This window comes from Halichoerus grypus, chromosome 6 (genome assembly GCF_964656455.1).
Source record: "Halichoerus grypus chromosome 6, mHalGry1.hap1.1, whole genome shotgun sequence".
Taxonomy (NCBI): Eukaryota; Metazoa; Chordata; class Mammalia; order Carnivora; family Phocidae; genus Halichoerus; species Halichoerus grypus.
Window position 1 is genome coordinate 178602091 of NC_135717.1, and position 13311 is coordinate 178615401.

General features: G+C 56.5%; 1 protein-coding gene across 2 annotated transcripts in view; it reads left to right on the top strand.

Annotated features, from left to right (window-relative positions):
* Positions 1-13104, top strand: part of MOV10L1 (Mov10 like RNA helicase 1) — a 64615-nt gene extending 51511 nt beyond the window's left edge. For both annotated transcript variants that reach the window (XM_078076793.1, XM_036113733.2), the window contains 8 exons: positions 24-145; positions 1257-1356; positions 2292-2456; positions 6648-6821; positions 10724-10873; positions 11563-11670; positions 12272-12409; positions 12499-13104. In XM_078076793.1, the coding sequence (XP_077932919.1) occupies positions 24-145; positions 1257-1356; positions 2292-2456; positions 6648-6821; positions 10724-10873; positions 11563-11670; positions 12272-12409; positions 12499-12594 (1053 nt within the window). In that variant the 3' untranslated portion in view covers positions 12595-13104. The remainder of the gene's footprint in view (positions 1-23; positions 146-1256; positions 1357-2291; positions 2457-6647; positions 6822-10723; positions 10874-11562; positions 11671-12271; positions 12410-12498) is intronic.
* The last annotated feature ends 207 nt before the right edge of the window (positions 13105-13311 follow it).

Consider the following 13311-nt stretch of genomic DNA (forward strand, 5'->3'; position numbering starts at 1 on the left):
AGCTGGCCCCATCCTCCCTCCAGACCGTCACTGACGCCATCAAGCCGTACTGCAAAGATGGGGAAGATATATGGAAGGCCTCGCGCTTCAGGATCATCATCACGACGTGCAGCAGTGCGGGGCTGTTTTACCAGATAGGAGTGAGGTAGGCACTGGGCACAGCTCGGGGTGCTGGGACCCACAGAAATAGTGTCTCTGTCCTCATGGAGCTTCCGTGTGGGGTAGGATACGAGAACATGGGCTGGGAGGAGGGAAGACCCCAGAGGATGAGGAAGGAGCCCACAGCAGCAGCTGGGAGGCCGACGGGCAGCTGGGGCTGCACAAAGCTGAGAAGGTGTAAACACGGAACAATGTGGACTCATAAAAATAACTAAATAACTGACTTATTAAAAATTGAGAAGTGCTTATATTCTAAGAAAGATACATAGTGTGGAGTTTCTTCAGCAGGAATTGGGACATGAGGTAGGAAAGGAAGATGGAAGCATGCGATTTCCTCATCTTCCGTAGGGAGGGACCTGGGGGTGTCATGGTAGGGTTGTAACCTGACTCCCGGTGGAAAGACAAAAGGTGGGGACCCAGAGCTGCTTCACTGCACACCAGTGGGCTCTGATGGGGTCCCTGTCGGGCTCAGCCCAGAGTTTGTCCTGTCACCAGCAGTTCTGGGGCTTCCGGCACGGTGTCCCTGCAGCAGATCTTTTCTCTGGGCTTCCAGTGGGGCAGGGGCTGCCCGGGGCCCAGAGCACATGCTCAGCACTCTCCCCTGGACCCCCGGGGGTCTGGAGCACTGGGGTATCGTCCTAGCTCAGAGCATGCTGGAGAGCACAAGTCAGGGAGGGTAGCAACCACCATGTGGGGGCGTCGCTCAGCTTGACCAGCTCACCCTGTTCTCACATCTGCCATGTTGGGGAAACTGAGGCACAGAGGCAGTGCTGCCTGCCCGGGATCACATGGTTTGTGGGCAGTGGAGCTGTGTTCCAGCCGGGCCTCAAACAGGTGTGAGGATCACCTGCTCTGATGTGAGTCTCATTAGTTTGCTCATTCCCACCCCTCATCCTGTTTGCCTCTGGATCCACTTAAACACAGACGTGTACAGAGCCCCAGGTGCTGGTGGCCTGGAGTTGGTCCAGACCAGGTGAGCCCCACCTTCCTGGGCCGCCCGCCAGGCGCGGGTGCAGAAGCGGCCATGCAGTGTGTGTTGGCTGTTGCTTGCTAAGACACTTGGATGGAAATGACCATGGAGAACCTCTTTGGTCTAGAGTCGGACATTTTACACACGTGTTTGTGGACGAAGCAGGACAGGCGAGTGAGCCGGAATGCCTTATTCCACTGGGGCTGGTTTCAGATGCCAACGGCCAGGTAAGGCCTGTTTGCTATGTGGTCTCCTCCCATTTTTCCTGCACTGGTGGGTGCTCTGGACGCCCGACCTCAGTCTCTGCACAGGACAAGCCCAGGGTGACAGGCTCAGGTGTGGTGCCAAGGACCCTGAGGCTCTGTGAGGCAGGGGCCTTGTGTTTGGCCACATACTTCATTGCTTGTAAACAAGGGAAGAAAGGGTTGCTCTGTCTTTGGATTCGCTTCTAAAACAGCACTAAGAGCTGTGCAGCCGGGTGGGGACATCCAGGCATCGCCCTGGCTCGCTGCCCAGGACCTGACCACTCTGCCCCCTCCACTGCCCCTCGGTGCTCAGCCCAGTTAGCCGAGGCTGATGCTTTGGCTCTTTTCCTGCTCACACCCGCTGCCTCCTCCAGTACTCACCCTGGGACCGACCTGTTAGCCTGCTCTCTGCACATGTATATACTCACCCGAGGAGGGACCTTTCCAGGTTCTCCTGGTCCCCCAGACACCTCCCGCCTCCCATCTCGATCGTCAGGTGCAGGGGCTGCACAGAGACGGAGCAGGGAGCAGACGTAGTTTAGCTGCTGCATGGGCCGGGGGGTGACAGGGTGGGCGGGAAAAGGGCAGTGTCCAGGAGGAAGGGCAGAGTACTTCCAGAAGACCGGGGCAGAGGCTGCCCAGCCAGTTTGTTCCTTCACATCCCCCACTGCTCTTGTCTGAGTCTCTGCCCCCTCATTCGGGCAGCCATGCCACCTCCCCGTCTTCTGCAGCCCAGGTGATTGTGGGGGCCCGCTACCTCCCAGCCTATACTCACGGAGCCTCGGTTGGCCATCAGAGGGTGGGAGGCCAGGCCGTTGCATGCATGGTGCCCCCACACCTGTTTCCTGAGCCTCCCCGGGCTGTGGTGGTGAGTGTGGGTGACTGTTCTAGTGGGGCTGCCTGTCTGTGTGCCACAGATTGTCCTTGCCGGAGACCCCATGCAGCTCGGACCTGTCATTAAGTCCAGACTCGCCATGGCCTATGGGCTGAACGTGTCTATGTTGGAAAGACTGATGTCCCGGCCAGTGTATCTGAGGGACGAAGACGCGTTTGGTGCTTGTGGCGCCTACAACCCCTTGTTGGTAAGCACAGACTCCTCGTGGCCCGTGGCTCCTTGCGGGGTCCCACCGCGGTCCCTGTAGCAGCGGGCTCCGCTCCATGTGTGCACTGAGCTGCACCCCGGGGAGCGGAGGAGGCCGACAGCTCACAGTCCCCCTCCCATCTCAGAGGGGACTTTGGCCAGCACGCCTGTCCCATCCACCCAGACGGGTGCTTCACGGCCCCAGAAGGATCCGCAGTTCCAGGCAGTCCCATCCAAAGCTGATGGTGGAGGTTCTGTGGGGCCAAACACAGGATGAGTGAAATCTGGATTAACATGGGAAAATGGGAAAGAGCCATGTAACTTCTCATCTGAAAGACAAGGCCACGTGTCCCCCTGTGGAGCTAGTCTGCTGGTTAACCTGCAGATTCCCTCCTCAGCCCAACTGGGACCACTTTGAGGGATGGGCCTTGCAGTCTGCAGTTGAGCCCACTGCCCCGCCCCCCAGCACACTGGAGCTCGGGAACCTTGGGTTGCTGGGGTCGCTCATTAAGATGAGCCAAGTAGCGTAATCTCTGAATGCCTACGGCACGAAAACAAGGACAGTTCCTTCTAAACAGTGAACAGAAACGAGATGCAGTGATCCTGGGCAGATTTTCCTGGAAGTGGCTTGAGACCCGTGCCAGGCTGTTGGTCGTCAGGGCCTTTACCCCCCTGGAGAACAGAGAAGGCAGGAGAGCATGTGGGGGGTGGGGGGTGCTGGGGAGCACTGGACCTTTGGGAGGTACTGAGGACCGTGGCCCAGACTGGGCAGCAGAGAGCCCCCTGCCTGTGGGAGACACCTCCGTGCCCCCAGCATTCATGTCCCCAAGGCTGACGGGCAGCTGGAGGAAGGGGAGGCCTCCAGCCAGGGTCGGATGGCAGAGCTGCCTCGGCCTGAGTACACTGCACCTTCTTTCTCCCCAGAGGCCCTTGAAGCTACAGCAAGTATCTGGGGGCAGGGGGCCTCTCTCCTCTGGCACCCTATAGGCTGACGGAAGGCCTGGCTCGAGGGAGCGAGAAGCTGAGATGCCAAATTGAGTTTGGGGTTTTGGTTAGCATCTTGGAGATGGGACACGCTGTAACAACTGAGTTGACGTTGGCTGCCATCAGTTAGCAGAAAAGTCCTGGGGCCTACCGTGTCCTCTCCCCAGGAACAAGGGAGGGCGCCTTGTACTGAATGACACCCCGGGCCAGCTGGAGGCAGAACATAGGTTGTTCTTGCTCCCTGCACTGGTGACGTCACCGCGGCCCTCCACAAGGTCGCGCAGCTGGCTGTGGGTTCGGGGGATGTGCCCGTAGCCCCCGTGGCCTCACAGCCCAGGCGCCAGTGGCCGCCTGCAGCCGAACTGAGACAGGGCTTCGTGGGTTCATGTGAAGGCCAGGGCTGTGAGCCAGTGAGTGCAGAGTGAAGCGTGCAGCCCGGCACACAGCCAGCCCCCTGCCCCCAAGGAAGACCATCCGAGCAGCCCCCTCTCCGTCTCTTTGCCTGACGTTCACGTCTTCTGTTGAAACACAGAGCTTTGAGCCTGCCCACGGGGTCGGAGGAGCTGGCTCCGGAGCACTTTCCTCCTCAGCAAACCCGTTGTTCTCAGGAGCTGGGCAGTCCGAAGGCATCTTCCGGGGGAAGAGTTCTGTCAGGGACAGTGCAGTCCAGTCAGGTGGTGGGCATTAAAATCCCTGGGGTAGAGGAAACGTGTTTCATCCCTAGCATCAGTGAGGAGCCCAGTGGCGGTTAGGGCACCCTGGTGGCCGGCGGGGAGACACCGAGCGTGCGTCGGCCTCGCTGTCGGGCCCCAGCTGCAGCCCTCACCGCCGCAGGGAGCGCCAGGCATTGTGCAAAGCACACGGATGCCCACAGGCCGCCTCCCCTCCCAGCAGCTGCCCCACCACCTGAGTTGCCCAGGAGCCTCCCCTCCATCTGCGCTGGACCAGGGCAAGTAGGGCAGGACGGCCTGGGGTGCAGCGACAGTGGGCTTGCAGCACAGGCCACCAGGACGGATGCACGGACGGTGCCTTTCTGGAGGCCGTGGTTGTGCCCAGAGACAGGGAAGTCACAAAAAAAGGGGGGGGGGTGGGTCAAGAAGTCTTGAGCCAGACAAGACAAGGGGGTGGGGGCGGCAGCGGCGGGGAGCGGGGCAGGAAAGGCGAGTCAGACTGTAGAGCCTCAGCGTTTCCAGCCTGCAGAGCAGGGAGCACCTGTCTACGGGGAAGGGTACCTGCCGCTCCCTGGAGAATGCAGCGGGCCCCCAGGGCCTACAGATGGGGGTGTGGGACAGAGTTCTCTCCCTGGGCACCAAGACCCCAATTCCAGCCTATGGGATTCTGCCCGTGCCAGCTCTTCTGAGGTGACCCATCCAGGTGGCCCTGAGACAGCCAAGGCTGGATTCAGGGCCATGGTCAGGAGGATTTATCAAACTGACAGGGACACAGGATGGACAAAGGGCAGGTTCAGGCTGGAACAGGGACACGTGTGGCTCTCATCCCGCTGTGGAGTGAGAGGATTCGCTCTCCGACGTCCAGCAGACAGTGTGTCTGCAGCAGTGACTCCGGGGCTAGGAGCAGCCCTTCCTGGGCCTGGACTGATCCTGCTGGGGCCCTGTGGTACCACCGGGGAGGCCCAGGGCAGTCTGGACACAGAGCAGTGTCCTTTGCTCAACCTGCCGAGAACCTGGCTGCTAAGTCCCCCCAAGCACAAGCAGCTGCCGCCTCCCGGGCAGCACCCGGCCTGCCCTCGGCCCAGTCCATGGCCACAGACTCGCCCTCCTCCACTGCCATCCCTTTTTCCTGACCATGGGATGGCATGGCCAGAGACCCTTTCCCGGGGGCTGGGGACACGGGTGAGGAAGGTAGGAGGATGCTTTTCAGGGTGCTTTCAAGACTGTAGGGCAGAGTGGGGCCTGGAGGTGGAAGCAGCCTGCAGAAGCTGTGGGGGGAGAGCCCAGAGAGGCGCACAGTGGCCTGCCGTCCCTGCAGCCGCCTCCTCGCCTGGCTGTAAGCCCTTCCTGTTCATCACCTCCTCCGTCAGGACCACCACCAGGCAGCTCAGCTCAGGCAGTCAGTCACTCCTCATCTTAGTCCCCCAGCCAAAGCCCCATGATCAAGAGGAGGCTGCATGTCCACCCAGAGCCAGCCCTGTCATCTGCTCCGGGTCACAGGTCACCTACAAATCAGGGCCTCTCTCTAAGACCTGCACCCTCTCTGGCTCTGAAAAGCCAAGACCTGCTGATGGCATGTACTTTCTTGTAGGGGACGCTTTTAAGTCATGCTCACCTGTTTACCCTCTTAGTGAAATTTGTATTTTCTTACAAGGTCTTAAAGGGAACAGTTTAGGGGCGCCTGGGTGGCTCAGTCGTTAAGCGTCTGCCTTCCGCTCAGGTCATGATCCCAGGGTCCTGGGATCGAGCCCCGCATCGGGCTCCTGCTCCGCGGGAAGCCTGCTTCTCCCTCTCCCACTGTGCGTGCACTTGCTCTCGCTCCCCCCCATTCTCTCTCTCTCTCTCTCTCTCCCCCCCTCCCTCCCTCTCTCTCTCTCTCTCTCTCTCTCTCTCGTAAAGTAGAATCCTAAAGCGGGGTGCGGCTGGGGGGAGAGGGGGACAGGCCCTGTCCTAAATCCTCTCAAGAAAGGGCTGCTCTGACCTGAGTGTCCATTGATAATGGATAAAGAAGGTGTGGTATATACACAACGGAGTATTACGCAGCCATCAAAAAGAATGAAATCTTGCCATTTGCAATGACATGGATGGATCTAGAGGGTATAATGCTAAGTGAAATAGTTAAAGACGAATACCGTATGATTTCACCCATATGTGGAATTTAAGAAACACAATGAAGAGACAAACAGGCTCTTAAAGACAGAGAACACACTGATGGTCACCAGAGGGGAGGAGGGTTGGGGATGGGGGAAACAATGACGGGGATGGAGAGTTCACGTATCCTGAGCAACGTGCAGAATTGCTGAATTGTTATATTGCACACCTGAAACCCATGTAACACTGTAGGTTATATTTCGATTAAGAAACCAAATCCCTTGTTCAGAAAGTCGTTGGAGGTGCAGGAGTTCTTCCTAGAAGGGGCAGAGGGAGAGCCCTGGGGCTGTGAGCTGAGGTGGGGCTCAGCATCTTTCTCCTGGACAGCAGCGCGGCATGCGTGTGCTGGCTCGGCCCTGGACCTGCTACCAGCCCTCTCCCTGCAGGTTACGAAGCTCGTGAAGAACTACAGGTCCCACCCAGCTCTGCTGGCGCTGCCGTCCAGGCTGTTCTACCACAGAGAGCTGGAAGTCTGCGCAGACCCCAAGGGGGTGACCTCCCTGCTGGGCTGGGAGAAGTTACCAAAGAAAGGCTTCCCCCTCATCTTCCACGGCGTGAGGGTGAGTTGTGCACCGAGGGCGGTCCGGGAGGATGTGGCTCAGCTCCAGCGGCTGTTTGTGGGTTTATGCGTGTTCGTTGTGTATGTTTCACTCAGTTCAGTTGTCCGCGAAGCATTAACGGGTCGCTGGTGGGCTGATGGCCATGCTGGTGCTGAAGGGTAAGAGCACTCGTGCCCTGCCAGACCTGCCCGTCAGCCACCCAGCTGTTCTGTATACAGAACAGACTCCAGAGGGTGCCAGCCACGTGGGCATCGGAGGGTGACACCCTAAAGGAGTTTACGGGGAGGGTATTAAAGATGTCGTGTAACAGTGGGAGGCTGGGTGACGAGCAGAGCTGGGGGAGCCTGGGTACCAGGAGCTCCCATGCCCACCAAGAGGCGCCACACACCTCAAGTGTCGAGTGAGCGGATACGGAGTGGGGAGAGCCTCCGCCTCACTCACCATGGCCTCACCGGGTAGGGGTTCCCCAGTAGGAAAGAGCTAGATGCTCAGTACCCCAAAAAATGACAAGTGTGCCCTAAAATCAGAGTTTGTATTGGAATTTGGTGGTTAGAACCAGAGTCATCTTTTGCATTAACCACCCCGGTTCTCATCCAGAATTGGGGCTGCACCCAGGCCCTGGGACAGGAGGAGCTAGTGCTGGGTGCCCCTGGGGTGGCATCTGCCCTTTCCGCCACGCAGCCTGTGTTGGGGTGCATGAGCCCAGGCGACAGCAGCGCTGGCTCGTACCTCTGGATTTGCCTGCCCCCTCAGAGGTGGATGGGGAGGTAGAGGCCCATGTTCAGGTGTGGCTGTGGAGGGCCTGCCTTTTGGACAAAGGAGAATTCAAGGCAGGGGGTTCTGTGGTGAGACCAGCACCTCCCGACGTGGAGCACTCAGCACAGGCCCCTGTCGGCTGTGCCTTCTCCCGGCCTGTGTCTGTCCTCCCTCCCTCTCTCTCTCTCCCTGCTCTGTCCCTCCTCAGAAGCTTCCCTATATATCAGAAAAACAACTGAGCAGCTGTAGCAGGGGATCAGCGATCTCTCTGCCATTACCTAGAAGTCAGCCTCAGGCGAGGTGAGCAGCGTTGCTGCAGAGTCAGAAGGCTTGACCTGAGTGCATGAAGCGAGACAGGCACATGATGTCCGTGAACAGAGACCAGTGTTGTTCTGCCCATATTGATTCATATATTTAATGCAATCTACATAGAAGTCACAGTGGGGTTTTTCATGAGAAAGTGATTATAAATGTGCAAATGTGTTTTAAGTGTACAGAAAGTGTTTGTAGAAGAATGAGATATAAAGCCAGCTAGATAACATACTACAAACTATAGCAAATAAAAGCATACTTTTATAGATTCAAAAAAAAAAAAAAACCCATAGGTCAATGGAACAAATTCCAGAAACATTTATTTATTTAGTAAGGATTTTTTAAGGGCCAGTTGTGTCCCAGACTGCACTCTATGCCCTGAGTATAAAGTGGGGACAAGGCCTCTGGGGCTGGGTTGCAGAGAACGTGGTCTACTCCCTTCATTTGAGCAAGAAGGGTTTTATTACCAGTTTAATGGCCTCAGGATTGCTGGCAAGGCCTGGCCCTTGTCTCCCCTTGCACACTCACTCCCACGTCCCCGGCGTGCAACGTCAGACACACTCCCTGGCAAGTGCCCCCTCGTGGGAGTGTTGCCTTGACGTACACCTTCCCCTGGGGATGCTCTAGAAGGACCCCTGTCTGACTCGCTGCTCCGTCCCCATGTCCAGCAGAGGAAGCGCAGTAGAACACGCTGCATGAACATTGTAGGGCAGGGCTGAGCCCCAGGGTGGCCCAAGGAGGGGCCACCAAGGTCGCTGTGGTCTCGTCCTGGTAAAGAAGGAGAGTTGGAAGCCTGCGCCTCAGTGAACAGGTGGCTGATCTCTGACGTCTTTCTGCTGTGGTAGAGTTGAATAGGACAGCACAGCCCTGTCAAAAGCCTGAGCCACTGTCTGGCCCTTCACGGGAAAGATGGCGCAACCCCTGGTATAACTGAGAAAAGCCAGCTTTGGACTTATGTTTTCTCTTCTTTGTTTTGTTCATTAATTTCAGCTTTGTCTTTAAGCATCCCCCTTACTAACTTCATTATTTGTTTTCTTTGTTGTAATTCCCACAAGATGGACACTTTATTCCCATACTCCTCATCCTCTTAATTAGGAAGGCACTGGGGATGCCATCCTGTAGCTTTCTCTCTCCACGTATGTCTGCTGAGAGATCCTCCTTTCATAACTTTCTGGACATTTATAACTTTATTTTCTTTTTTGATCCAAGGGTTATAGAGAAGTATTTTTCTTAATTTCCAAGTGGCCAAGAATGCTGTTTACCTCTTTTTTTTTATTTCTAATTTTATTAGTTTCTGATCAAGAACTAAGGTGTGTAAATTCTTTGCTTTTAAAAATGTATGGCCAAGGGCGCCTGGGTGGCTCAGTCGTTTGGCGTCTGCCTTCAGCTCAGGTCATGATCCCAGGGTCCTGGGATGGAGCCCTGCATCGGGCTCCCTGCTCCGCGGGAAGCCCGCTTCTCCCTCTCCCCCTCCCCCTGCTTATATTCTCTCTCTCTCTCTCAATCTCTATCTCTCAAATAAATAAAATCTTTTTTAAAACTCCTCAAAATTAATGCATTCTAATTGCTGTATCTGGTATTCTTTTGTGTGTGCGTGTGGTAAAATACGTATGACATAAGTTTACTCCATTAGCCATTTTTAAGTGTACAATTCAGTACTGTTAAATATATTCACATTGTTTTACAACCGATTATTAGAACTTTTCCATCTCCCCAAACTGAAACTGTCCCCATCACCTACTTTCCCCACAGCCCCCTCCCCGGCCCCGCCGTCTGCTCTCTGTCCCCCTGGGTCTGACCACTGCAGGTGCCTCCTAGAAGTGGAACCAGACAGGATTTGTCCTTCTGGGTCTGGCTTCACTCAGCACGGTGTCCTCAGGGCTCCCCTGGGTCGTGGCAGGTGTCAGCAGGCTGATACTACTCCACGATGCCGATGGCCACGTTTTGTCTGTCCCTTCGGCCGGCGGGGGGCACCGGGGCTGCTTCCACATGTTAGCTGTTGTGAGTAGGTGCTGCTCTAAGTGCAGGTGGACAGTACCTCTCTGAGACCTGCTTTCATTTCTTTGGGGTGTATACCCAGAAGTGGGATTGCTGGGTCAGAACGTATTTCTGTGATTAATTTTTTGAGGAGCGTCCACCCTGTTTTCCACGGTGATTGTACCAACTTACGTTCCCATCAGCAGTGTATGGGGGTTCAGTTTCTCCGCATCCTCATCAATACCTGTTTTGTTTTTCATAGTAGCCATGTGTGAGGTGGGATCTTGGGAGTGTTGATCTGTGTCTCCCTGATGATGAGTGATGCTGAGCACCTTCGTGTGCTTGTTGGTCTGCTGCATGTCTTTGTGCTGGTTGGCTGAGCAGGCCCACACCTAGATGTGGGGAGGGAGTGGGGCTCTGAGTGCGTGGTCCCCTGCCTGGCCTGTGACAGGGCTGTCCTTGCCACCTGCTGAACCGCCCACAGCTGGCCAGATGCCTCTCACCCTGGCCCTCTAGGCTTTGGCTGCCCTGGTCACCTTTCCCTGTTTCTGGCGTGCCCTCCTGCACGTGCAGCTGTCGGCGCAGGCCTCGCTGACCGTCCACTCCTGTTGCAGCAATCACACACCGCCCCCAAGCAGCCCTTCTCCTCTGGGCTCTTGTTGCGGTTGTGGTGGGTCTCACCGTAGCTGAAGCTGGTCTGCCTGCTGGAGAGCGGGGTGTTTTCAGTCTTACTCACGCCGTACTCCCAGCACCGGCTTCTGCTCCTTCCTTGTTCATAGTCCCCTTTACGAGGGGGCTGTTGAGGAAATGAAGTGTTGTGATGGATGTCCCATTCTCTTGTCTCCTGATTAACTCAGGGCAGTGAAGCTCGTGAAGGGAGGAGCCCGTCGTGGTTCAATGCGGCCGAAGCTGTCCAGGTCATGCGTTACTGCTGCCTCCTGGCCAGGGGCATCTCCAGCCAGGTGTCTGCGAGTGACATTGGTGTGATCACGCCCTACCGGAAGCAGGTGTGGACCGTTGAGCGTGCTTGGTCACAGAGTCTGGAAGAAGATTGGAGACAAGCTCCTTTACGTGGCACCGAGTCCCTCCACAGCCACTGCAGGCCCCCGCTCATCGGGGGGCTCCCACAGGCCGGCCCCACACCCAGACTCCCCGTGCTCAGACCTGGGGGGTGGGGGGAGCTGCTGGAGCTCTCGGTCTGGTTCACCTGGCGGCAGGTGAGGGGCCACCCTCCATGCCGCCGGGGGGAACAGAAGCTTCCCCCTGCGCTGAGCTTTTCTCCAAGATTTCAAAATGGTTTTTCTTTCACCAGCACCCCTCGGAGAGCCATGTCTCTAGACAAGCAGCGCAGGGTCCTGTTTCCGTGACTCACTGTTCCCACTCGCTCTTCACAGAGACGTCTCCCTGCCTTCCTGCCGTGGTTGTGCAAAGCCTGCTTCCCGGCCTCTGCCCGGCCAAGGGTCCCCGCACTGTCCCCATGGAGGTGGCCATGTCCACCGAGCAGCAGGCCCGTGCCCCCACCCTCGCTGCTGTGTGCCCATCAGGATGGGGAAGCCTTGCTCCCGACACACGCTGCCCCCTTTCCCAAGCGTTCTAATCAACTCCGATGAAATAGGATTGGTTAATATTTGGCTTATGCTTAAATATATAAAGAAATGGTCAAATTTGTAAAGTTTTACCTTTATCTGCTTCAAAGGTGGAAAAAATCAAAATTCTCTTGCGAAATGTTGATCTGACGGACATAAAGGTCGGATCAGTAGAGGAGTTTCAAGGGCAAGAATATTTGGCCATCATCATCTCCACTGTAGGTATTCCTGTTTTTAGTGGGGGTGACAGTGTGTCTGAGGCCACTGATGTTCGTCGGGTTTGTGGTACATTCCAGTAGAAAGTGGCAGAGGCCCGTCGGCGCAGAAAAGCAGTTGCGGGATGGAGGGCTCATCTCAAGCCCTAACTGTGGGAGCTCCTTAAAATACTCAGCCTCAGACACAAAAATAAAGAGATCCAGGAAGAAGTGGTAAATATGCGAGAGAAGAGGGACAGGGTGTTGAAAGAGAAGGGGACCAAAGGGCCGAGCGGGCGACGGGCGCCCCCTGCACGCGGGCCGCAGCGGCTCAGCCGCCCCCTGAGGGGTTCCGGCTGTAACTCTCAAAACCCCGTGTTTCACTCGTGAATCCTCTTCACCGAGCAGCACATTTAACTGCAGATAAGTTAGAAGTGCAGGTAGGATAAAGGGACCGCCAGGCTCCCGTTGAGGCTCCCCCCACAACGCTGGGTTTTTCCTTTTTTAACCAAAAATGGAGTTATACTGATGTCTAATGTTTCTAAATGCTTTTAAAATACCAAGTTTCTTTCTATATCAAAAAAACTTAAAATACCTTTTTTATTCATCTTTGTGTTTTTTTTAGGTACGGTCAAATGAAGATAGATTTGAAGATGATAGATATTTTTTGGGTTTCTTATCCAACTCAAAAAGATTCAATGTTGCAGTCACCAGACCCAAAGCCTTGCTGATTGTGCTGGGAAATCCTCACGTTCTGGTCAGAGTGAGTCACCTGAGGAGGGAAGGGCTTGGGGACAGGGTGCCGCTCGGATGGCTCGGGGTTTGAGGCCTGGCTCCTTGGTGTCTCAGCAGGACCCCTGTTTTGGTGCTTTACTGGAATACAGCATCACCAACGGCGTCTACACGGGGTGCGATCTACCCCCTGAGCTGCGGGCCCTGCAGAAGTGAGCTCTGCTGGTCTTCCCGCTCCAGCCCCGCCCCTCTCGCAGCCTGCCGCACTCGCCTCCTTCCTGTGCAGTCCTGGGACGACTCTTGGGGTCCCTGAAAGGGACGACAGTCCCCAGCCTTGCTGTGGTGGTCCCCAGCACTCGAGCCTGAGCTGCTGTGGGGCGCCCAGCTCACTGGCCCCCTCCCCTTTGCCCAGCTGCAGCTGTGACTAGACATGCAGCCTGTCCCTCCCCACCCCACAGAGCCAGGATCAGAGGAACTCACAGGGCCAGGTCCCCAGCCCCAGTTGGTAAGGCACAGCCAGGAGGCCTGGGGCCACATCCCAGGGAGCTGCTGTCCTCACCTCTGGGCTGGGGCCCCTGCGGCCTGCCTTGTGTCCCGGCCTTGGCCACGAGTGTGGGGACCACGGGGTCAGATGGAGCCTGCTCTCTGTTCTCCACACCAGCCCATTCCTGCTGCTGGGCAGTTACTGCAACCATCACCGAAATAAATGTTCACATGGGACACCCAGTGTGGCTTTCCACCTCGAGAAGCACTGGATACTGGGAGGAGGTGATGCTTTTGTGTGGCCTCTGACCCCTGCAGGCTCACCATGCATCTCCAGGCCCTTGAGCCAGCGTTCCCTTCCCATGCCAGCCGTGGAAAGCCCAGGGCCTCTACAGGGGCTCCGCCTGGGGTTGGGCGGCCATACAGAAGTGGGGTCAGCGTCCTGCTCCC